At 36.9% G+C, this 26,709-nt stretch overlaps 1 protein-coding gene across 1 annotated transcript in view; it reads left to right on the top strand.

The window, feature by feature from the left end:
• The window catches only part of tgfbr3 (transforming growth factor, beta receptor III), a 109,167-nt gene extending 86,382 nt beyond the window's left edge, over positions 1-22,785 (top strand). The window contains exons 10-16 of the mRNA XM_084129511.1: positions 168-323; positions 1,142-1,285; positions 2,690-2,872; positions 5,812-6,105; positions 9,465-9,621; positions 14,527-14,634; positions 19,973-22,785. Coding sequence (XP_083985637.1) covers positions 168-323; positions 1,142-1,285; positions 2,690-2,872; positions 5,812-6,105; positions 9,465-9,621; positions 14,527-14,634; positions 19,973-20,091 — 1,161 coding nt within the window. The 3' untranslated portion in view covers positions 20,092-22,785. The remainder of the gene's footprint in view (positions 1-167; positions 324-1,141; positions 1,286-2,689; positions 2,873-5,811; positions 6,106-9,464; positions 9,622-14,526; positions 14,635-19,972) is intronic.
• Positions 22,786-26,709: the final 3,924 nt, after the last annotated feature.

Genomic DNA, 26,709 nt, shown 5'->3' with positions numbered 1-26,709 from the left:
GCTTGAAAGTCTTGTTTGTCACTAAAAAGTTGAAACACACAATAGATCTCGAAAGCACAATACATTTAGAAAGCAATATCTTGAGGACTAATAATAGATCTTGTTTGATATGTTGTCAAAGGTCGAGATGTTTCCTGTGAAGTCATGTTTTCCTAATGTCCTCACAGGCCAATGGGTTTGGAAAACCCAATATCACTCTTCAGGACTCCCAATGCAAAGCAACCTCCAACACCACCCACTATATACTGGAGACGCCCCTGTCTGGCTGCCAAACCACCAAAATCCCCTCCCACCCCAGCCCAGTGGTCCTCTATATCAATTCAGTGAGTACTAAAGCCAATATACAGTACAATCAATCTAATCCTAGGGTCAGTTGGAGTGTCCCCTCCAACACGCTGTATCTGTTTTCTGTGTTTCCTGGTCCTGCATGTGTGGTTTCACCCAGCAGGGATGACTCACTTTCACACTGATTTTTTGCGATAATTTCTAGCGGAAATTCCTAAAAACACTTTTAGCCTTGAACCCATTTAAAAAAATTAAAAAAAACTGGGCAACCTCCCAAATATGTATCTTTTACTCTGAACTCTGAGCCTCAAGGGCAATTAAAACGATGCGACCCGTATGGTCAGAGCACAGTACTGGCTCACAGAGCGAGATCCACAGAGCATCAAAGGAGGATGTTGTTGCAACGACAATCCTATGACAAATTGGCAAGTCTTATGTGAATCAATTTCTCTTCAATTAGACAATGTTCACAGGCCTCTTTCACCTTTGAACCCTTAATCTGTCCTGAGCTCAAGGAGGCGATTCTCATATTATGATGTGAATGGATTGCCGTGCTTTTTCCAATGAGAAGAACTGAGAGTTGTTTTTTTTTTGTTTTTTTTCATCTGCCTTGGGAGTTACATTGCTGAAATTGTGCATTCCCATGTATTAAATCCAGTTTTCTCATCTGTTTTGACAGACCTTTGGCAAGTATAGATTTCGATTATCTCTGACTGTATCTGTGTGCACCAGAGTGAATCAATGTCATTTCTAAGAAAAGTTTTGTAGAGGAAATTGTATGATTGTTAGGAAATTGTTGGGTTTACCTTACCTTATTACTGAGAAGTCATGAACTAAGTGTGTCTGTGATTGGCAGATTGTTATTAGCCAATCGGAACTGAAGGATGGAAGCGGCTGGCCCGTTGACGATGAAGATGAGTCAGGAGAGGTTGTATTACCAGGAGATCCGGAGGTGACTGGAAGAATTTTACCAGAAAGTGGACCTCGTGCGACTATCTTGGTATGATATTCACATAAAAACTATATTATTTATAAATAGTACTACCGGAATAGAAACAACAAATTTACAATATTTACAAATATATTTGATATATTTGATATATTTAATATATCATATATTTGTATGAGGATAAGAACAAAATGTAAGTCATTCTTCTTTAAAAATCTTACTCTCACTGCCACTCTCAAATCAGATGTGGCGAATATTATAACTGATGTCTGATTAGAAATCCTAAAATACAGTTAATTAATCTATGTAGTCATAACCATCAATGCTAATAATGTTAATGCATTATATAATATGTAACACATATTTCTCTGTGCTACATATCATAATAACATATTGGGCCCTCTCTTACAGCCGGCGCAATGCAGCGCCAAGCGCGATGCAAGTGTTTTTTGCTAGTTTCAGTCCGATGCAGTTATCAGCAAATGCATTTGCGCCCATTTGTGCGCCCATGGGCGTGCTGGTCTGAAAACGAGGTGCGTTCTGGCGCATTGTTGGTGCGTTGCTATTTTGAGGCAACAGAAATAGACTGCGCCATTGACCAACTGAAACCTGGTCTAAAGTCAATGACGCAATCTTTTTTTTTGTTATTTAAAGAGCGTGTTAGTAATGTGCGCCTATAGGCGGGTCCTACACTCTGCTTATTAAACACACAGGGACGCACAGCACCACACAAACATGCCAAATATTAAAATTAAAAGGCTTACAATGTAAAAGATTATTATTGTGTATATAAAGATATGGTGGAATCCGGCTTGTCCCGAAGATGGTCTGCTTGTGCACTTTTACCTCGTGCACAAGCAGTTCCATTTGCGCTCTGGAGATGGCTTCGGTCTTTCCACTATCAAATTCCGTCATGTAAATAGCGAATCTGCCATGGCACGAGTGCAACTGGCATTTAAAGGGAATGGGAGATGAGACTCTGATTGGTTTAACTCACGCAAATCTCAAAACACACCCATTACTCATTAAGAGAATAGGGACAACCCTTTCAGACCATGCGCCTGGCGCGCCAACCATTTTTCCCATCGTTAAACTAGCAAAAGTGGATTCGGACACGCCCTAAGTGAACTTGTGCCCTGCGCTTAAGACCATGCGCTTAGATCGTTAAAATAGGGCCCATTCTCTTAAATTATATATTGAATTGTTTGAATGGTAATTTTTTTATTCTTTATGGCGGCACCATAGGAAGATAATATATTTATAATATGCTAATATTATGATAATATATTTAAGTTTGATTAGGACTGTATTTACTGTATGTGATCAAATACATCAGGATAACAATAACATATTCGTTCTCTCTCACCTTCACATTTCCCTTCAGTAGAGTTGAAAATTCACTTACATAAAAGATGCATTTTAACATTTTCCAATTCTCTGTTTCTCTGTCCTTAGTTCAACTGCACATACCGTAAGAACCAGGGCACCCCAGTTGACAGTGATATTGGATCTGATGATTTCGTTGTAGATTCTCTAGACAATGTTACCTTTAACATGGAGCTGTATAACAATCCCTTCCACTTCCCCATCACTCAATCATTCCTCACCATCACTGAGAACAGGCCCATCTATGTGGAGGTAAGCATATACATATACATATACATATACATATACATATACATATACATATACACAGGGTTTGAAATAAACACCCGCCAACCCACCAAATGCAGGTAAAAATCAACTGTATTGATGTCAAATCAGTAGCCAGTTTGGTGGGTTATTTCCACAAATTATGTTCATAAAATTAAGTTTATGTAATCTGATACGGGAATAGCTCAGACCCAAGAAACATAATAATGTGGGTAATCTAACCCCAGTGTGAAAAGGACAGAACCACCTAGCTACGAAAAAGCACATCTGGCAATTTTTAGCAGTTACAGTGGGACACTACGTCTCTCGTGCCTCCTCTGAGCCCGTTGAGTTTAAACAGAACCCCTAAAGTGTGTGGTGGGTTCAGTAATTGAGAATGAATGGGGGAAAGTCACATGAGATGAGGCAATGCCTCCATCTCGCTATGATTGGATATGATCGGTTATAATTGGATATGATTGGTTCGTGCAATAAATCGTGCAATAAATCTTGTTTTTGTGCACGTTCTCGAATCGGCCTGAATGAAGACAATGATGGCATTAATAGGAAGACTAATTAAAAAGAAAATAAACAACTCAGCCATTTAGATATCACCGCTTTATGTCACGATAAAATCAAACTTGAAATGGACTGAAAACAAGATGACTTGTGGGGCTTAAATAACTCTTTTCTATTTTATTATATTTTTAAAATGTAATTTGTTCCTGTGATGGCAAAGCTGAATTTTCAGCAGTCATTACTCCAGTCTTCAGTGTCACATGATCCTTCCGAAATCATTCTAATTTGCTGATTTGGGGCTCAAGAAACATTTCTTATTATTATCAATGTCAAGACTGTGCTGCTTAATATTTTTGTGGAAACTGTGCTAGACTTTTTCAGGATTCATTGATTAATAGAAAGTTCACCAAAAGAACACCATTTACTTGATACATAATTGCTTTTGTAACAATGTAAAAGTCTCTACTGTCACTTTTGATCAGATCAGTTTAATGCATCCCTGCTGAATTATAGTATTATTAAAAAAAAAAAAACACAAAAACAACAGTAGTGTATGTGGAAACCATGGGGCATTACATTGTGCAATACATACATTCTGTGTGTGCGTTATTATGGAAAAGATTCCTTTGGGGTTCAATAAAACCATTTCCAGTGTTGTAACCACATTAGAAATCTAATTTAGTAATTGAATGAGAAACCATATACACAAATATAGTCACTGCCAAAAGCTCTTGAAATACAAGATCTGCTTTTACCCTTTAACCATAATGTGTGGTTCTCATTGTGTATGGTTTCATGTTTCTAATACCATAAGCGCCTGGTGTCTGTCTGTCTGATCAGACATTGTCCTGAGTATGTGAGCATTTACAGCTGCAAAAGTACACACTTGTGTTTAGATGTCTCTCTGTCAATCGCTGTGAAAGAAGTCAGCAGTCTGCTGTGAATGTGTGTGTACATTTTGTCTGGTCCGGGAGCATGTCATATTGCCATTAATCAGTGGGGTTTCAAGGGGGCAAGGCTGACAATATTTGATCTCAGAGTGGAATGCTCAGGTCCCCGTTTTTAACTCTTTCTCTTCCAGGGTTAGAGTCTTTGATTAATTGTGTTCCACTGAAGGTCTACCTCATATGCCATATGCAAACATCAGATCAGTGCAGATTGTTCTTGATTTATAGCCACATCAATGAAGGGTCTGCTGTGTCAATCAGAAAGGCCCTTTTTTCCCCCTGTACATCATGCAATTTCCCTATATGTAGCATAAACTTTAGTTAAGCTGTCAAACCAAGGGTTAGGGTTAGGGTTAGGGTTAGACAAGCTTGTTTCTCAAGTAAATCTATCCTTGTTTCACTGATTTTTGTTGTTGTTATTTTATTTGGAAAATTAAACAAAATACTCTTTGGCAATTGGATTTTTAGCAGACTATTCGTATCAAAGGGTTCACCCAATAATACAATTCCCGATGTTCATGTTGTTCGAAATGTAGATTCCAGCTTTTTCAACATTTTAGACAGTGATAACTGACTGTAAATCCAAGTCTTCTGAGCCCATTTGTGCAACAATACATTTGCATATGTAAATGCTTCACACTAGGCTTGCCATCAGTGATGCTATTAGTTCTCCCTTATCTTTTAACCAAATGTGTTGCTCAATTTGAATATGAATATGAAGATTGAGTGGAATATGACTTCAATTTTGGACTGTTCTCAGACAAAGTTAATTTACGCCTTTAGAAATCTAGCAAGTCATTTTTGTGGTGTGACAGCCTGCCATTAAAAGTCAATATTATTTCTGCATCTTTCGCATTATTGTTCGAGGATCATAGTCTGCCTCCCTGAAATGATTTGACCACTTTCCTGAGTTTGACACCCCTTTGGCACAGTTATATTGAGGAAATGGGATGTGATGTTTTTTGTGGCAGCTCTCGTCTGTAATGCGTGCTTTTACAACATCAGATGGCCAAACTATTACAACTGAATGATCCTCAAAGATTTATTCTAGGCACAGAAATCTGACGTCAGTATTTGTGATTCTTGGAACGGTGAACACTTTGACAATGGTTCTTTAGACAGTGTGCAGTGTTAAAACAAATGGACAGCCTCTTTGCGTTATTTGCTGATTTTAAGCAATGCCTGAGATAGTTTGTGGGGAAAAAAATCAAAAAGACCGAACAAAAAAGATAGACTGAGCGTGTCTGGCAGAGGACTAGACATAATATATAGCATCTAAGCATCACTCTGCTGATCCATCTCATACTCATACCATCTCAAAATTGTCCAAAAGTTGTATTAATCAAGATAAAGAAAGCATTTTTTCTTTCTCTCTTTGTCTTGCTGTGTCTATATTTTATTGTTTTCAGCAGATGCATATTTTGTCTCACAGAAAAAGGACTTTTCCTTTATTAACAGACAAGTGACCTTTCTCTGCAGATTTCCGCCACAAAAGCCGACCCTAACCTTGGGTTCATGATCCAGACCTGCTTCATATCTCCAGAATCCAATCCTCTCATGCCGTCAGACTACATTGTCATAGAGAACATATGTCCCAAGGACGACTCTGTTCTCTATTACCCTCAGCGAAGCGATTTCCCCATCCCTCACGCCCAGATGGACAAAAAACGCTTCAGTTTCACCTACAGATCAAAGTTCAACGTGTCATTGCTCTTCCTGCACTGTGAGATGTCCCTCTGCTCCAGAAATAACCAGGAGATGAACCTGCCAGAGGTAGAAACCATCATCTAACATATAGGGCTGAACGATTAATCGCACATTCCATGTAATCGCACTTAAATCGAGATGGCTTATCGCGATTTTAATATCGCAAAGGCTGCGATTATTTTTTTTATGCGCAGCTTGTGAGATGGTCCTCACTGCAGAACACGAAATCCAGGGGGAGGAGTTGGATCCAGATCCAACTCCTCCCACCTTACATATACCTAAACCTACCCATCTCCACCCCCTGATCCCTAAACCCACCCCTAAACCTACCAATCTCCACCCCTTATATCTGGATCCAACTCCGCCCCCTGGATCTCGTGTACTGCAGTGAGGTGCTACTGCAGCTTGTCATTGATGTACGGCTCTGTAAACGCTGCTCCATCTGAAAGCACTGTGAGTTTGATTCACTTATAACGTGCATTTGAAAAAACAACACGCGTCAAACATCTTTCCAAAACATGAGAAGCATTTATGAACCTCTTGTCCAACAACAGACAAAATTTAATAACATGCATTTACTCCAAACTCACTTCATAACGACAGTTGAGCATCCTTCTGTGAGATGATGTGCCTTCTTACACAGAATAAGGCAGTCGTGTATTTATAAGTCATGTTTAATCAAAGCGTTTCAATCTTCTGTTTATTCAGCTACAGCGATAGGGATTATTGTACTTCTGCGGCGGGGCATATTTATCGTGTTTGCGTGAGAGCGCCCTCTGGCATTCAAATGGGGCAGTATTTACTACCAATCAGCCGCACTCCACTGACAAGCTGCACATAAATCGCAGCCTTTGCCAAATCGCGTGCGGTTTTATTGCGATTAATCGTTCAGCCCACTAACATATCAGTTCTGTTCCAAGATCTGTACCTTGTTTTCGTAAATTCTAAAGCATCATCACGTGTATCGTTCACAGCGAAGGCAATATAGTGAAAAAATAAACCCAAGATGGCAGAAGCAAGAGAAATGTTCATTCATTACTGAAAAATATAATTGAAAATAGTGTAATATAATTAAAAACACCCAATAATGCGGTGTACTATGTGTAGTATGCTTATTTGAGTATTGCTTAGCCGCATGCTAAAATCAAACTATATTTGAATTAAGTTTGGATGGTTCTATGCATTTTTTGTGTTGATCTGCAGTAAAAAAAAAACACCAATAATCATTATGTATTTATTAGTATTAATAGTAAGTAGTTGTCTGTACATGAAATCCTAAAATCAGTTGTAGCCTATCCATTCCTGCTCATTTTACGACATAATTCACTGTAATTCAGTTAAACACATAATGATTTGTTTGCATTCAGAGATATGGATTTTAATAGCTAATATTGCTTTACCGCCCTCTGGTTAAGGTTTTTTTTTTTTTTTTTTTTTTTGGCATGCAGAATTGTGGAAATAAGACAAAGAATCCAAACTGCAAAATGGTTTTGAATTTGCAGTAATTCTTACATTCAAGAGAGCAAAATCCTGTAAGAACTGCTATGTAGAACCTTCCAAATGGGTTCCTCATGAAGTTCCATTTCGGTTATGATGTTGCCTTAGAAGGAAGCTCCCTTTTTTGGCAGTAGGCAGTTCGGCAGCTCACTAGGTTTTGGAACATATCTTTGCTTTCATCATACACACATTATTCCCTCATTTCTTTGTATTATTTATAAAGATCTTTATAGATGACTCTGTGATAACACAGTTCCAGTTCTTCAAACTATTTAACTCCAGTACTAATCAATTTAAGCTGATTCATATAAACTGCATGAGTGTTAGCTTTCACACAATCAGATTGAAAATCATTCTATTGCATTATCATTTATAGAATGAAAATTAGCTGCATTGTGTATGCTTGTTTTATTTTAGACTCCACAGGGTTATCTCATTAAGTCAGAGTACAGGAACGCAGATAACTTATTGACCCTAGCACATATTTTCAAAGTAGTTGCTTTATTATATGGATAACATGAACACACTCTTTAATTCATTTATATAATCTGTTTGACGTTGCTGTCCATCCTAAGAGTAGCTTTTTGATTCATTGCCTTGGCACGGGTCACTCTATGCCAGCTGCTAGCATCAATCCACTCTCTCTGAGTGCGGGATGCATAAATCTCAGGTTACTTCAGTAACCATCCACAGAGGAAAAACATATCTCCAACTTTCACTGTCCTTTTTCAAATTCCCTTCCTCCCTCACTTCTAGTCCTAATCATTTTAATCTCCTGCATTTTCAGCCACTCTAATCATCATATTGCACGTTAAGGTTGTTTATGTCTCACCTAACATGATCTTGAAAGTGACTCATTGTTTGGTCGTAGATGTTTACAGTTCAGTTATAATCTGGATGAGGATAAGAGATGTGACGCGTCAAACCGTATAAACTGTGTATGAAATTATATGTGCTTTCTCTTCGAAGAGCGTGTGTTCAGTTTGGCTCAGGCACAATTTCTGCTACGAATGGTATGGTTTTAATGGCTTGAAATATACACTAATCCATGCTTTTGAAGAACAAAGTGAAAATTTTAAACAATATGGATGGTCAGATGGGGTCACTGTGAGTGTGTTTCGGGCCAGTTGATAACAAATCAGTAATGTGTGTCAACAAATGTTATTGGTTGCTACACTCTTATAAAAAAAAAAAAGGTAATGAACATTTAAGGCAGTGGTTCTACCACCTTAAATTAACATTAAACATTTGTTTCGTTATTGAATGAATGAATGAATGGCTCGATGACTTACTCATTAAGACGTGACTTGCCACCACCTACGGTCGGTTTTAGTTTAATATTTAAAAATACTGTTACCATAATTTCATTTCTCTATTGAACTTTTTTAATTAAAACATTATCTCACATTATTTATGCCATTGTAATTGCATTAATGCCACCTCTGAGCAGCATTAAACAATGTTTAAATACATCTAGATGCAGCTTGTTGCACCACTGCAGTGCAAAGATGGCTAACTTTTTGCTTTATTTATTACATTAATAATTATATGAATGGAATTTTAAGAATTTGACAACACATAAAAACTTAGAAAAACTTCCCAACTGCTTCAAGGTAGCCTTTAGGGGTAAATAAGATACAAAGGTGTACCCTTTGAAAGGGAAAATAAATGAATGTTGATATATAATATATAATGAATAACATCCTTTTTATACATTCAGAATATCTGTTTTCTCTGTTTGCCAAGCTGCAACAGACTCCAAAATCTGGCCTCTCCTCATAATAAAGTGCAATTGTAAGCCTGTTTTTTATAATAAGCTCTTTTATCTCATGAGGGATGTTCATGCTGTTTTTTGAGGATTGTGGTGCCCATATGCCAGCGATTACAATTGGAACTTATTCTAACATTTTTGCTTTTTTTCTTTGTAGTGTATGTTGCCGGATGAAGCCTGCACTTCCCTCAGTTTGGACAACATCCTACTCATGATGATGAACACCAAAACCATCACCAAGCCAATGGTGGTCATCTCCGACAATACACCTGTCACTGTTAAGGTCCCTGAGGAGAAAATTTCACCACATCTAGGTAAAGATCACAAGTCAATACAACATCCAACTTTAGACATTAAAGGTGCACTTTTTTGGAAATTATTATTAGTTTTTTTTGCAAATCTCAGTCAAAACAGTCATTTCAGTATTACAGAAGCTGTTTTTGTTTTTGTTTTTTGCTGAATTTAATATCTTAGCCTTAGATATTCTGAAGAACATCTTGCTGTGATTGGCATATATGGAGCATCATGGGAAAATTTGTGTGTCTGAGGTTGTATATGTGTGCCAGTCACTCAGATCACAGGTCAGAGTTCCTGTCTTGCCTCACTTTGTGGCGCATTACACCCATCTGGAGTCTTTTAGTATGTGGCATTTGAGTTGAGTATGTGTGCATTTGCATGTGTGTGTTTATTGTGCTTTCAATGTGGTTTGGTTTTAAAGTGTGTGATTCATTAGAGATGTGGGACAAGGGACTCATAGATGCATCAGAGGAGAGGAAAAAGACCAGCTTTCCAATTCTGGATAGCATTTGTTTTCACTTAAACATTCTTTAAGGCCTCCCCTTTTTGTACAGAGAGAGAAGGAGATTCAGAGAGAAAAAGGAGAAAATGAAGATAAGGAAGAAACTTGACCATGATAAAGAAAGGGGGGTTTATGCACTATATACCTGCAGTCTGCATTTGCCATAGATGGACTGTGTGGTATACAAGAGGACAGCAGGGTGTTGTCTAAAATGTTTTACAAAGAAACTTAATTTGACCATGACTGATTTGTTCTGTTCCCTGCATCCTCTTGGCACTATTGCACCTATTGCGGTTGGAGTGAATCAGCTTTACTGACTCGCAACTCTAATGAAAATCATTCCGGTTTAATAACACAATGTTGCTTGTAGCAAATGGAGCATGCATCTATTAGTCACACTTGATTAGGTAAATGATTGCCACTCCTGAAGAATGCAAGCTGGGATTTTACTGCCACAAGTCAAGTTGTATGTAGGTTTAGTTGTTTCTGAGTGGAAACAAAATAAAAAATGATGTTCCAAAGAAAGCAAATGACACATACCTGGGTAATGTAGAGTGAATCCAGATTGTATGTGAATTCAGTGTGAATCCAGTGTGGGGTCACTCTTGATGAACAAGCTTGTGTGTGTGTTGCCAATGTCAGGTTTATTCTCTCTGGTGTGAATTAAGTAAACTCAGATATGCCATAAAAGTAATGAAAACAGGCTTTTCGTCTCATTTTGAACACAAAGACGACTCTTGTACAGACATGGCAGAAAGGCAAAAAGGCTTTCAAAAAGGCTCAAAGCGCCGCTCTGGACAGGATCCCAAAATGTTTGGCTTAATCTACAAATCAAAGAGGGCAGTTTATGGGAGTGCCATGCTTGAGAAAAACATGGCAGAACAAAACATTGCCATCCGAAAAAAGATTCATGATCAGAAAACATCAATACTTCCCTACCTTTTTTGGTCTAAAGCAGAGGTACAACCTCACATAGAATTTTTGTGAATGTTTTTATTTGAATTTGGTGTGCTGAAAATCACACAGTTGCTGACTTATTACTGAAAGAAAAATACTGTAAATGACTGTAAATGACTCCGAACACATACAACTTTACTAGGGGATGCATGACAAATGAAAACAATGTGTTTTAAAATAATCTCTAAATATCAAACATGTATGATATCCTCCAACTGGACAGATTCATGATCTGAAGCTAAAAAATCTAATTCTCTGCCCATCATAAACCATACGATTTTCAGCAAAATCTGTCAACTCGGACTGCCCAAAATCTGCAGGGCGGTTCTGACTTCCTACCTTGTGTTTCAAATGTATAAGTTGGCTGAGAGTTTAGAGAGACTGGGTACTCATGGTAGGTCTGTCTTCAAAGATTTATGTTTTGCTTAACTTATTTCATTATGAATAAATGGGATTTTGACTTTTTACTGTGCTCTTTACTGCTGAATCAGGCAAGCACATCATCTTGTTGAAGTCTGTCCAATGCTTGTCCAAAAAATACACACAAAAGTATTGTTCTTCTGTTCATACTTCCTTTGAGAAACCCAGCTAGCCCTAAAAAGGGCGAAGTAAAGACCTGCGCAAATATGTTCTGACACCCGGGAGGAGATCTTGGGCGGTGGTGACTACATACAATGTTGTCCAAGTCATTAGGGCTAGTTCATTTACTTCCCTCCGAGATACTTTACAGGGTTTGTGGGTGGAGTAGTAGCTCAGACAAACCTATGGCAACGGCAGAGCAAACCACATCCCTTGCTTCGAGCTGACATAGCTTCTCCCAGGAATCCTCTAATCGTACAAGCTTTTGTTCTCTGTTCTGTTTCGCTTATGAAAGCCATAAATACAGTACATTGTGAGATTTTATTTTATTATTAATTTTCTATAGATCACCCAAAAATGAAAATTCTGTCATCATTTACATAGATGAATTTCTGTATTCTGTGGAACACAAAATAAGATATTTTGATAGTCAATGGAGTCCAAACAACATTGGACCTCATTACATTTTTATTAAAATTGCATTTCCCATTGCATGGGAAAAAATACATTTATCAAACATATGCTACCATTTAAAAGTTAATAAGTAAGTATGCTTTTTTTTTTAAAGAAATTAATACTTCATATTCAGATTAATACTTTATTCAGAAAGAATGTATTTAAATTATTTTGCTTAAAGGTGACCAATAAAGACATTTATTATGTTACAAAAGATTTCTATTTTAAAGTTCTTTTGAACTTTCTATTCATCAAAGAAGCAGCACAACTGTTTTAATGCTGAAAGTTAAGCTTTACCATCACAAGAATAAATAGCTTTGTAATATATTAAAACAGAAATAGTTCAATTCTAATATTTCACAATATCACTGTTCTTAGCTTTTTCTTTTCTTCTTTTTTTAAACAAATACATGCAGCTTTGGTGAGCACAAGAGACGTATCTCACTGACTGCAAATTTTTGAACTTTAGTGTTTTATTTTGTTTACTGTTTCTCTACCCTTTGCTTAGGCCTCAAAACATACACAGACAGAAGTGTTGATGACAAGCTTTATATTTTTGAGTTGCCCTACACAGATATGATATAGGGGTTGGTTCTGGTGGTGATTTGGGGTAAAGGGTAAAAGCCTGAGGTGGGAGCTGTTACATAGCACTCGCTCTTGTTTTAACAGAGCGCTCCAGTGATAGTCTGTCATCAGTTTGTCAGAGGGGATGAAAATCTGAAGGTGCTCTCTCTGAGAATAGCCTCTATTGTGCTTGGGATTTTGGCGCTGGACCAGATGGGCTATGAAGCTGGTGGCCACACAGGGTCTATTGTGCTGTGTGATCAGTGATCATTAGAGCTAATTAGAGCTCTGAAAGTCATTCGGCCTGTGGCGCGAGTCCAAGGAAACTCTCAGATGCTTGGCTTGTTCTCGGATGCCACTGCAAATCCTATACCAAGCATGTGCTCTTACTTTATATGTGGTCACCAAACACTTGCACCACGTATCATGTAAACATCATGAACTGCATCATGTACAGAATCCTGAGTTAAAATACAGACATTAGAAGTGAAATGTTTATGGTTAAAAAAAGCAACTGTGGTAGCTAGAAATACACTGTAAAGAATACAGTAGCAATTTTTCAGGTATTACAAGATATTTGTGCTTTTATACTTTAACTTATAATTGTGTTTCATCAAGTAATATAATGTTAATATACCAAGCTACCAAAGGCAACTTTTACCTCAGCTTTTAAAATGTACTTATAACAACCATATGGCCACATAATGAAGTCTCAGTTTACAAATGTAATAATGGTTCCCTGAGAAGGGGAACGAGACACTCCATCTTGGAACGATGAAATAGGGAATGGCATCAGTGTGACCGGTGTCTGAAGCACATGTATACATACGAAAATTTAATTGAACGACAGTCCATGGCGTCACTACCGGAGCGTCTGCCCGTATAAGAGGGTGCCATCATCAACTCTTTTTTTTTTTTTTTTTTTTTTTGAAGAGACGGGCAGGTAAATCCGAGGCATGGTAATGAGAGACAGTGTCCCCTTTTCACAGAATGTTCTCTTTCGAAGTGGAACTCAACACAATACCCACTCGGCCATGTTGAGGGAATGCCTGCCTCATTAGCTGTGCCTGTGTTTTCATTTTAGAATAACTATTCACCCTCCTCACTACATAGAACTCTATCCTCTCGGAAGCCCAGGGAGCTTCAGCTCTACTACCTACCTAAGACTAGTGAAGTCCGAGACTCAGGAGACAATCGCAGCCCCTGGTCCAAGTCTTTAAGCAGATCCGGCTGTTACTCTTGCAACACCGGCATGGTGTGCAAGGAACCAATGGCCTGACCCGCTGCCATATACGCCCTGCTGCTCTAAACGCAAGTTAGTCCTCAATGCAAGGCAGGGTCAGAGCGGGGAGATTATGTACTGACAGGAATCACTCGTCAAAAGTGATACAAGCAACTTTGTGTCTCTCGCGCCCCCAAACCAGATCTAGTCTAGTCGTGGCATGGACTATTACCTCCATTAAATCCTTGAATGCAGAGCTGGCAGGCTGAGTGAGCTCACTATGAGCAATATCCTCACCCTCATCAACCACATCGGCTACATATGTATATGTTTGACTAAATGTTGATGTTTGACAAATAATAACAATAATTGTCTGTCATTTTACAATGCTATCCATGTTTCTGCAACATATGTCTGAATGCATGAAAAAGTGGAGTGAAAAAGTTTGTTTGAAAAATAAATATCAGTAATTGGATTGGTTTACTCAGATTCCTTACATTTTCCAAATTGATGCACTCCAAATTGCGATGTACCAAAATATTTACCAATCTGTACTGTGACCCTGACCACAGAGTGAAAAATCTGATCTCTTACATGCTTAACAGACATACTTTAATCTATATATTGACTTCTTTCTCACAGACATCATATATGTGTTGGACACCCCGACTGTGGTGGGCATCGCTTTTGCTGCCTTTGTGATCGGAGCCCTTCTGACTGGAGCTCTCTGGTTCATCTACTCGCATACAGGTGAGAAAATATCCCTGCATATTCACATCAGAACACCCTTGAACTCATTTGACCCTTGTCCTCATTCCTTGCCTCACGCTAATTAGTATTGAGAGAGTTATGCATCATGTCATTTATCATATTGTCAAAATAAGCAAGGAAACATGCTCATTTTTGATCGTCAGAAGGGCTTGCCAGTTTTGTTAACAGCAATATATTAACAATAGCATATTGACTCCCAGCCCGTAAATATATCCCGTTCGTCAGCAGAAGCGCATCTGTCTTTTCCGTTCTTTCAATCATTGGGGGGGACTGCTGGATGGTCGGCAGTATTTTGGGTACAATAGCCCAAAAGGGACTGGAATTCCCCTTATCCATGAGGGTGTCTCCAGGCCTCACAGGAAAATACATATACAATCCTCCAGCTGAATGCCAAGATTCACTCCACCCCTCCTCCCTGCATTGCCCTGTTGTCGCCAGGCCGACGACCTCTGCTGACCCTTCAGAGGAAGCGCATGCTCTTTCTTAGCCCCCATTTCCACCCATTTGCATTCACCCTTAGTCTGGCCTCTGGTTTATGTCCTCAGTGCCGTTGACCCGCTACCGTTTTATGGCACACATTTGAAGGGATTCTCATTCTGAACACTGTTTCAGAATCTGTAGTTGTGTAGGCCAGTGAGTATCAGTATGTAGACTGAGGATCAAAGCCATTCTGGATTTGAGCTATTTCTCTTTTGGACATGTGTATCTTGGATATATCAGTGTCTTGACATAAAAGGAGTCATGTTTAGCTTTTATTAGCTTTCATTTTTATTCTAGAGTTTGTTCAAAAACATAAATCAGTATAATTTTTATTAATATTGCCTGTGGTATTCAGTTGGGATGACATTCTCCAGCTGTGTTCCTGCTCATTGTTATTGTTACGTGAGACTTAAGAGTTTAGATCAGGTAACCCCAGAGACCGAGTTTGTTGTTATTTGCCAGTTTATGCTTGCACCTTAGATCAGGGTCACTTTTTATGTGTTACTGGTAAGACACAGTGTTTTATTTGACTACCCTCTAAGTTAATTTAAGGTCAAACTGTGACTTACACCAGAAACAGGTGTAAAATGTGTAAAAAAAAAAAAAAAAGTTTAGTTTTGACGTACTAAGCTCTGATCATTCCAGCCATGTGTTTCTCATAATGACATTGATTACTTTAACCACAATATTGCAAAGTATTTAATCATATTACTAAAATAGCCCTGCATGGAATAATTTTTTGATACTGACGTTAACTCCAAGTGCTTTTCATGTTTGGAACAGCCTAAATTATTGACTCAGAGCTTCTTGGAAAAAAAATGCTAAAAGACGAAAAAAATCGAAACACTGTGGTGCTTTTCTTAACTGTGAAGTGTTGGAAAATGCCAAATAGAGGCTTTGGTGAAATTAAAGGCAACATCCTCCCTTTCTCTCTCTGTCAGTTAGATCCACAGAATGATTTTTTTTTTTTTTTTTTTCAGTATGATACTTTGGTTAAAAAAAAAACCCAAATAATATAATGTATAGTGTAGTGTATTAGTGCATAACTGAGGTTTCAATACTTTTTGATGCCAATAACCCCTAATTTGTCTATTGTTCTAAAGAAAACATGTTGTTTGCAAAATCAGCCAAAAAGTGATTAAAATATTATATGTAAATTATTTACTTTAATTTTATTAATTAACAGCATATTTCTTCTACTCCCTAGAATACAGCTAAATGTATAAATCTAATATATATATATATATATATATATATATATATATATATATATATATATATATATATTAGTATTATAGTATTTATTACTATTTTTTCAAAATTATTACAAATATTTTTACAAATAAAAAATACATGTTTAATTTAATCTTATATTGTTTTGTCATTGTTATTATTTTATATTTCTATTTAGATTTAATTTATTTCAGTTTTAGTTTCAGTACTTTTAATACTTTACAGTTCTTGTAAAAAATAATTTAATTGTTCGTCTAATATGTATATTTTATTTCAGCTTCATTTCAATCAACTAAAATGATTTAGATACATTTTAGTTGTACTTTTTTTTACTTATAACAACACAATAATAACACTTTACTTTCACACTAAAAGAGTGACGTGTATAATGATTATGAGTACATAATTGTTCCATACGTTAGGGATGCTTACTATTTTAGGGAAAGCTATGTGTGGAATGTTGCGTGGGTCTGTTAAAAAACAGCTCCTGTAATCCTGTCACCATCCCTGTAGATCACACTGATAGGTTAAGGACGTTGCCCCTGTGCGCACAGAGTGGGAGTTACACAACGAAATGACACGGTCGAGTGGAAGAGGTCAACAAGCTGCCATCAAACTCTTTCTCACACATGCAACAAAATGCATCCGTGTTCAGAGTACTGTTTCATTGAACTAAAACCAACATGTTAATCTTTGTGCTGTCACGGTGTATGTTCGAAAGATGAGTGTCCGTAAAAGTGAGATGCACGGAGGCAGATAAGCGAGAGCCTAGTACACTGCGCTGTATGAGGAAATAGGCTGTTTTTAGCTGGAGCTCTTGGCAGCACATCTCTGGCACATATTAGCAGCAGAGGGGCCTGAAACAGGGAAGCAGAGACACGTCCAGTTGAGCTGAGAAGAGAAGCACACACATACGTAAACACACTCACACTTTACAATGCTGGGTTGTGGAAATTATTTACAGACGTTTTACAGAGAATTCAGATGTATGTAGTGTAAGAGAGCAGAGTGCTTAATTGGTGTTTTAGTCAAATGCCAAGTGTGTAAAGCAAACCTGGAGTTTGATTAAAAACTCTAATCTAGGGTTGAGTCCTCTGATAGAGGAATGTTTAAGTCTATCTAGAACAACAATCAGTGAAGACAAAGACAGAAGAATGAGATAGATGAGATAGAACACTCGGTAAGAGCCAAATTTGTGTTCTCCAAAAGAACCTTTCAATAAACAATTCTTAAAAGATTTTTTTTTCCATTTGTGTGTAGAAGATTTCAATTATTATCCTTTGAATAACCTTTTGTGAAATGGGAAGGTCAGAATGAATGTACTCTAAGTGCACCAGCCAAACCACTTGATGTGACAGAGAAAACAAAAAAAAATTTTTTTGAAATAAATGTGTCTGTGCCTGAAAGTGTTATGCTTTCACGACTTCGGGGTTTACAACTAGCCATTCTGAAAGACCTGAATCACAGAAAGTCACATTTAGTGCGAAAAACAATGCGTTTTTCCAAGTGTCCCTAAAAGCCTTGTAGGAAGCTCAGAAGCAAAGACCAGGACACTCTGTGTATCTTCAGCAGGCTTTTTTATTGAGAACGTGCTGTCCAAGTCAAGTCCAACTAAAGCCTCGTTCACACCGCCCATGTCGCTAGTTTCTGCACTGTAAAGACGCTTGTGGGTGTTCCTAGTGCTGTCGCTCTAATGTTATTGGTAGACTGTGCATCTGGCCGTATCTTTAGAAAATGCAATCATAAATGATATATAAAACTAAGATATCATTCTAATTTGACTAGGAATTAGACTTAAGGCGAGACACGGCAGGCAAAAACATCTTTTTTTTTTTTTACTGGTCAATTTTGAGATTTTTGGATATTTGTCTTCAATAACATGTCTTCTTTCAGACTTGTGGTGAAAAAAAAAGTCCGAAATGCACATTTAGGTCTTTATTTTACTACACTTTGTCTGTTTGCGTCTGTAGATTTCTCTTAAATTCAACAAAAGTTGTTGTTTAAATCATCCCGCTGCTCCGCGATCTCTGTCTGCTCCCTATCATCACATACACCGTTAGAAAGCTCTCTCTCTGCTGTACAATGCTGTCGGATCCAAATATGGTCATTTCTTTTTTGTCAGCAACCAATCGTGAAAGTCAAAGGGGGGATTTAACTCTAAATGCGCAATCTCATTGGCTGATGATAAATCTTTAAAGCCCATTTTCTCAAAATGACTTTTCTCTCATACTCCAAGTCCGAAATCTCCACTTCAGTAGCACCTATATACACCAAACTTTCCAGTCTTGTACCTAGTTATATTATGAAGACATTTACAGAGGGATTTGTAAATATATTATTCCTAGCCTGATTGATAGAACATTTTATTCCAAAAAAACATGGCGAAAATCTATTTTTTTAAGGCTATTGACAGTATTTTCTGATTTACAGGATAACAAAAGTAGATATCCATAAATCCCTCTGTAATTTTTTTCCCATCTAATATGTGAACACAATGAAAAAATAATTCTGAACCTGGCTTTATCCAATACTCAGATTATTAGCGCATATTTAATTAGATATTGCCTAATTTGCATATTTAAACATTAAATTACAGAAAACTTGTGATACATTTTTTTCTCATCTTAATGTAGGTAATCAACTGGGAAAGTTTCATGGTGATATCTGCTAGTTAAAATTTTTACCCTATTCACCTGTAGTGTCTCGCCTTAAACAAATGAAAAATTAGCATCTGTTGGAGAGTACCGTGATATTAAACTACAGCAGTGCCCAGTGCATTAAATCATTAACCAGATTAACGATCGATCAATCAACGAATTAAACTCACTCATACCGTCAAAAATGACTAAAACGTCATTCGAATTTGACAAATAAGAATTGAATCTTGTCCCTAATAATCCACACAATGCAGGGGAAACTGTAATATGAACTGCAGCAGTGCTAAACTGCTCACTTTATCATACAATTAACAACACAAACTATCAATGTATGAATCAAGCTCACCGACTGCCGACAGTTTCATCACACATCATTTTATTATATCCATGTATGTGGTTACAGTCCTGTCTTGCCTGCCCTCAAGACGGTGACGGTGAGAGCTCCACTCTTCACTCCTATTGGATGTGTCTCTGGTGTCACCATTGTCCTGTGCATTGAGTGACCAGCACCAAGTCCAAGCCTATTCATTTACACCCAAATTTAGCATTTTAATCAACAGTAAAAAAAAAAGCATCGCAATAATATCGTATTGTGAGTTCAGTATCGTGATATGTATCGAATCGTGACATGAGGGTATCGTTACTCCCCTAGTTTATATACATTTGAGGGGGCAGTGCTTAGAAATGGAGACAAAGCACCTGGCAGACCTTAAACTTAGCATGCAAATAAAGTATACAGTTATAGCAACCCACCCCAGACTCTAGAGTGTCACCAGTCCTAATCCAATCAGCATAACTATTCAAAGAATGGGACAGGGCCATTAAAGACAAATGATTCATCTGATGTCATCATCTTTACCCTTAAATGCTAAATACTTCATTTTTCACATGATGTTGTGTCAGGCCATAGTAATCTTAACGTGTTCTTTATCAATCTCCCTCTTCAGGTGGCACCGGAGCGAGGCAGCAGGTGCAAAAGTCCCAGCCGGTGTCTGAGAACAGCAGTGCGGCTCACAGTATCGGCAGCACACAGAGCACGCCGTGTTCAAGCAGCAGTAACGCATAGAGCAGCTGGACCGAATGCTGCTCACATTGCTATTATGCTTCGTAGAAGAATGGAAGAATACGCGATTAAGTAGCATAGCCTGAGAACACAATGCCTTATTATTTTCACAATCTGAACTGAAATGTTTAGGCTGAATTTACGACCGGATGAAATAAGCTACATTTAGAGGTGAGGGAAATAACAAAATCAAGATCTCAGACAGTTTTTAAATGTTGCTTTTTTTTCCCCTTAAACCCCTCAAGAGAGTGTTGTTTTGCCTTATATGGTTGGGATCAGTGTGAAAATAACAAAGGCTGTTTACACCAGCTATTATGGCATGAAGGCGGCCCAGAGGAACAGTTCGTACTCGGCGAGGTTACGCAAGGTTAGTCTGCGCCTAAACAATGATCAGTGCCTTTCCCCATCGAGCATACATAAGATATTTGACAAGAGATATATATTTAAAGATTTGAATGGTCGGTTTGTCCATATCTGACTTTTAATACCCAGATGCCAATTAATTCTACATTATGGTATATAGTTTTCTTTAAGACCAGCCGTCTTCAGGAGTTTTTGGCATATTGTAAAATAATGTATATTCTGTGAATATTAAATGGAATGCATAGAGATCTAAAGTGGATCTAAAACTCCATTAAAAAAAGCTAAAACCAAATATTTAACAAATGTTTATACATCGTTAAGAAGATCATTTTAAAATTACACAATTAATCATAAAGGCTAATATAAATTAATTTACATATATACATGCATAAGCTCTTTCCCAGAATTGGCCTTTAAAAGATAGTTGCAAAATAATAAGACGCAGAATAAAACTTAAATTCTGATGTTTATTTTCCCTCCCATATTTTGTTGTTTGATAGCCACTATTAAAGTCTCTGTACAGATAATTACGGATAATAAGCATTTTATGAATAAAAAATGGACTATATATTTTATAGAATGTTCGTTTTAAATGCTGGGCATTATTATTCAACATTGGTATAAAAGGTAATGATTTCAGCAAACAGCAGACTTTTATATTTTGATATTTCATCCTTAAAGTACTAAATCAAAATGAGTATTTGTTGAGAATGATTTAAACAGTCTCTTCGCAAAAGATGTACTTAATCTGAGGCCAAAGAATGGGCATTTACTTTCCAGTCTTTTTGCGTTACAGCAGCATCTGCGGTCTATATGTTTAGGTACTAACCTACCACTAAAGTCAACACAAAATCAACTTTTCTCAACAACAAAAAAAAAATATTACTTTATTTCTGCTGTGTATGTGAAGTTAACATTTTGGGATTGTTTTTAAACATTCATACAGATGCACTTGTGAAGTGCAATAAATGTATGAATGCAAAGCCAGAGTAATCCCACCGTCAAAACTTTACATGAATGTCGATATGTTATAAGTGCCTTAACTTTGAGTATATGCTTAATTTCAGAGATAAAATGAGGCAAGAAGGGAAGTGGTGTTTGCTTTGCTTTAAGCACAGTATATACCCTCTGATGTGAAAATCTGCCAAACCTGTGCATCTAGTTGTTTGTTTGGTTGGTTGTTTTTAGTATCCATTGTTGCTTTTTTTGGTTTGTGTTGCTTGCTACAGACTGTACCTATAGAATGTACTTTATTTCAAACCTTAGTTTCATTGTAAACATGTATAAATGTCTCCTATAAGAGAAAAGAGAGTAAGAATTTAAACATTTATTTGTGTATAGTTGTATTTTTCCAGAGATATATATATATATACATAGAGCCACCCTATAATTCTATCTGCATACTGTGAATTTTTGTGGGCATATTCTATAAGTTTTTGTGTGTTTTCTCTAAATCTAAACAGTCCATAATGCTGAAGTGAGCTGCATTCACTTATATTCTCCTGACATAGTCATATAAAATAAGATTTTATTATAGATATATTTTTTATATGAGAACACTATATTATTTGGAATACAAAATATATTTTGATGACACAAATGGTTTTATCTCTCTTTTAAGCTCTTCACCATTTAAGTGTCTGCGTGTGTTTGGTCACACTATAGCTCTATGTAACTATGTATGTGGGTTTAAATGAATGTTTATTTGTATAGTCCTTGTTGTATTGTGTCTTTTGGGAATGTTTAAAACAATGCTGTCATGTCTAACAGAGTTTTAATCTATATAGGTGTGATCAAGAGTCATTAAATGGCTGTAACAGAGGCCTTTATCAAAAGGTCTTTCTCTCATTCCAGTAAACACTCTGTCTTGAGATGAACTTTTTTATTCTAAAATGTAAGTTCACACTGCTGTGTTTGACACAGTGGTTTTCCTGTACGTTGAATGGTGAAATTGATTGTGCTGTCTTTCTGTTTATCTACCTCATTTGAGTGTGTGTCTATGTGTGTATAAGGTTTCATTGTCTTGACATCAAGAATATGTTACTGTACATATTGTGTGGATCTTGATGTGACAGTTCACAACGTGTCAGTCACCGGGCTTTCCGACAAAAGAGGAAAGTCTGAAAGATGTAAATGTGAACCTATCAGAATTAGACTTCAACATTTTCAGGCTGTCTTGCTCTGAAACTACACACTATTCGTGAATATTTTGTATTTGTTTGTTTTTTTCTCCAGTGGTATGTGAAACCTTGTAGTGTTTGTAAATACAATGTGGTGTAAATATGCATGCTCTATGTATGCTCTGTATATACCAAATAAATCCTTGTAATCTTTTGGGAGTTTGTTTGTGTGCTTATTTAAAATATTCACTGGGCAACACATTTCTTCCAATAAGTGGGTCAATGAGAAAATTTTATTAGGTATGTTTACACGACAACAATGCACTGAAAACGTAAACGTTTTTCCTTTGCTTTTCCCCTTTTACACGGATCCGCGAAAACGACTAAAAGCTCTCTGTTATTCATGCCAGGCCAGTAGTTGGCGATGTTACTTTGTAAAGAAACACTACGAGCCTGACTGAACAAGTAATGCTCATGCACATGACGTCACGGTTTTCACAAATTCGCGTTTTAGTTGTGTACATGAAGACGATAGAGGTACTGTTTTCAAAAACTTGCACTTTCAGGACCCCCAAATGCCGTTGTTTAAATGAGCGGCCAAAACGCATAAAAAGTTTTCCGCTTTTAACATTGTTTTGTAAAAATCCTAAAATAAAAAAAGGAATGGAAATAAAGCCAATTTAGATAACAATAATGGTCACACTTTAGATTAGGGTCCAATTCTCACTATTAACTAACTATTAACTATGACTTTTGCCTCAATAAACTCCTAATTACTGCTTATTAATAGGTAAGGTAGTTGTTAAGTTTAGGTATTGGGTAGGATTAAAGATGTAGAATATGGTCATGCAGAATAAAGCATTAATATGTGCTTTATAAGTACTAATAAACAGCCAATATCCTAATATGCATGCTAATAAGAAACTAGTTAATAGTGAGAATTGGCCCCTAAACTAAAGTGTTACAGAAAAAAGTGAGAGAAATGGAAAGTAGTGACATCATTTTAAACTGGCCAACGCTGACCAGTGTGGGGCAATGGACATTCAGTATGACATCACCTTCCCAAGATGAGTCTACTTGATCAACTAAAAGTTTCCATAAAGGTTCTTTTCCAGAGTAATATTACTTGTAATGTGTCAAATTGTTTATCAATTTTTCAACAAAAAAAAAAAAAATCTCCCAGATTAAAATGATGATGATAAAATGATCAAGTCACAAGTCAAATGATCAAGTCTTCCAGGAAAGAAAAAGTACTAGGAGGGATTTACTCGATAATGGAACAGGCTTTTTGTCTTAAACAACAATGACTCAATGTAGGTCATCAGAGTTTATTTTGGGTTTAGGTGATGTTTCAAAAGAGCGTGAGGTAAATGGCTGACTTTGAGGTTGAGACACATTGTTGACATTCACAGTTGAACTACTTAAAATTGTCAAGTGGAATATATAAAGTGGAAAATTAATAATGTACTGTAGGCATAGAATGTGGCCTTGACCAGGATCTAACTACAGGATGAAGCAAGATTTTATATTCCGAACTACATTCTTGATCCTTATCTAAACTCCATACCGCTTTAAACACAGTTTTAAAAAACAAAATGTATTATCCCTTATGTGTGGTCAGGCAGGAACGTACAGTAATAACATTTCACAAATATGAAATTAATTTAACAAATTTTTTTAGCAAGCAAATAAGGTGATGGGTATTTTCTCTGAATATCACTTTGGGTTCTTTGTTGCATTAATATGGTTTAGTTTACAGTTTGACACCTGCACCTGAGATTCTATAAACCCTTGGCAAAGACTTTTCTACATGCTGAAATCTCCACAGATGTGTGGTAGGGTCTCAGTTCAGTCCCACTCCAACAGCTGGCCAATTTGCCACATGAGAGTTTAAATATACAGCATTAAACATGGCAGTATCAATAAAAAGCATTTAATTTTGCTGAGTCGCCAACTCTATTTTGATGACAGCACAGGGGTGGCTGTATATTTAGCCAAAGAGGGAGAAGGAGCTCAGTATTTATGGCTGGAAACACTGGAGAGTCTCCAGCGCTGAAATCTATAGCCATAAAATTATACCACATAAAATGAAACTGCTCTGTCATGATTGTGTGCCAACACAAACCAACACTCAAATACACACATCTGCACATAGTGCACGTGTGTATTCTTATGTAATGCATCATACATATCCTAAGTCTATGTATGCATGCATACATATATCAGTTCATTTATTCTCCCAGACATTTGTGTTTGCCAATGTATCGAAACATGCTTTTGCATTTTTCTTCATAAACAACTTTTTACAGTAAAGTTCACTTAATGCATATTGAGCTAACAGTGAAAAATACTTTTTTTTTTTGCATTTGTTAATCTAGGTTATGTTTATTTATTTATTTATTTTTGCATTAATTAACATTGAACAGTATTATATTTATACATTTTAAATTAACAAACGCTGTAAACATGTTTCTTTATTGTTAGGTCACGATACATAATGCAATGTTACTAATGTTAAAAAGAATAGAAAATTCGGTCATAATTTACTCACCCTCATGTCTTTCTTTTTTTATGAGAACACACACACACACACACGCACGCACGCACACACAAACACGCACGCACACACAAGTTATTTTAAAGTAGTTTTAGGTGTTTGAATCCATATAATGAAAGTCAACGGCATCCAAAACTTTCAAGCTCCAAAAAGGAAATTAAATCATATGACTCTAAATCTTCTAAGGCATCACAATAACTTTGTACAGTATGATGAACAGATTGAAATTTAAGTGAACCAATGAGGGTTGACTTTAGTTGAGTCGTATTGATTTATTGCATACCTTTATGTCCTTTTTGGAGCTTGTTTATTGGACCCCAGTGACTTAATATGCATAATATGCAGCTGAAGCATTCTTCAAAATATGTTCTTCTGTGTTCCACAGAAGAAAGTCAAATGAGATTAGAGTGACATGATGGTGAGTAAATGATCCATCAATGATCCAGGTTAACTATTCCTGTAACAAACTGAACTTTATTGTAAAGTGTTACCAGAAAACTAAACAGGGAGTGTTAAAACGGAGTGCAAAAAAACAAAACATAAAAACAAGACTTTCTTTATCCTGTGTCACCATCCAGCATGTGTTGATATTTATGTAATAGCTCTTAACTGTTAAATATGTTTATAAATCGTTTTATCGTTCAAATCACCGGAGACCCCAGACTTCTTAACTGCACTTGAGGAATAATGGAATGCCACCCGTGGGCCACACACCAACATCAACAACCATATCGCCATGGAGACGAAACTGTGCCCCAAATTGTAGCCTCAGCCCCAAATGAGAACCAAATGCTTCAAGCCCCACACATCTAATATCTGGGGAGAGATGAAAATGACTTAATATTTCTATGTACACATAATGGAAAAATTGGACACAGATGACTTTTATCTCAGGGCTGCAATATGAGTGGAGGTTGAGATGGGAAGAGTGTGAGGATCATTTCGTCCTTATTACTTGTAAACTATAATGACCTATGACCAATAGAAAAACACTGCTGGTGATGAATTGTATTTTCTGTCATGTACATTTGGCTCCATGCGAGAGAGAGAGAGAGAGAGAGAGAGGGAGGGAGGATTATTATTCATCCGCTGCTCTTTTTGTTTTGCTCTTGATGGGGCGACAGCTGAGTTAAAAGTCAAAATACACAAATCCCTTCCTTTCCTTTTGTCAGTTTTCATCAAAAACATTCATCTATTTTTCTTTCTTTGCGATTTCAAATATCATTGATCAAAACCATATTTTGCCATTACTTGCAGATAATAGGCTACTAAAGATGATTCATATCATAGTTATCATATTATGTCAAACTAGTTACTAAATGCAAATAAATACCAGAATGTTATTAATATTCTTCTAAAACATTTAATCCTCCAATTTCTTTGTTAAGAACTCCATTTAATCTAACTGTTTGAAGGGTAGAAATTTGTGAAAATATGACACCCTTCTCAAGAAGTTCCCTCAGTAGAGGACCCGAGAGCTGTTGTCTTTTGAAGCAATATGGCCTAGATTCTCTAGGAGGACATGACAGCTGCTCTCCACCACTGCTTCAGCATCTCCCTTTTCACCAGACTGTAAACATA

This window comes from Abramis brama (genome assembly GCF_963993115.1).
Source record: "Abramis brama genome assembly, chromosome: 11".
In the NCBI taxonomy this organism is placed as follows: domain Eukaryota; kingdom Metazoa; phylum Chordata; class Actinopteri; order Cypriniformes; family Leuciscidae; genus Abramis; species Abramis brama.
Note: the sequence above shows the minus strand (reverse complement) of the source record. Positions and strands in the feature narration are given on the sequence as shown.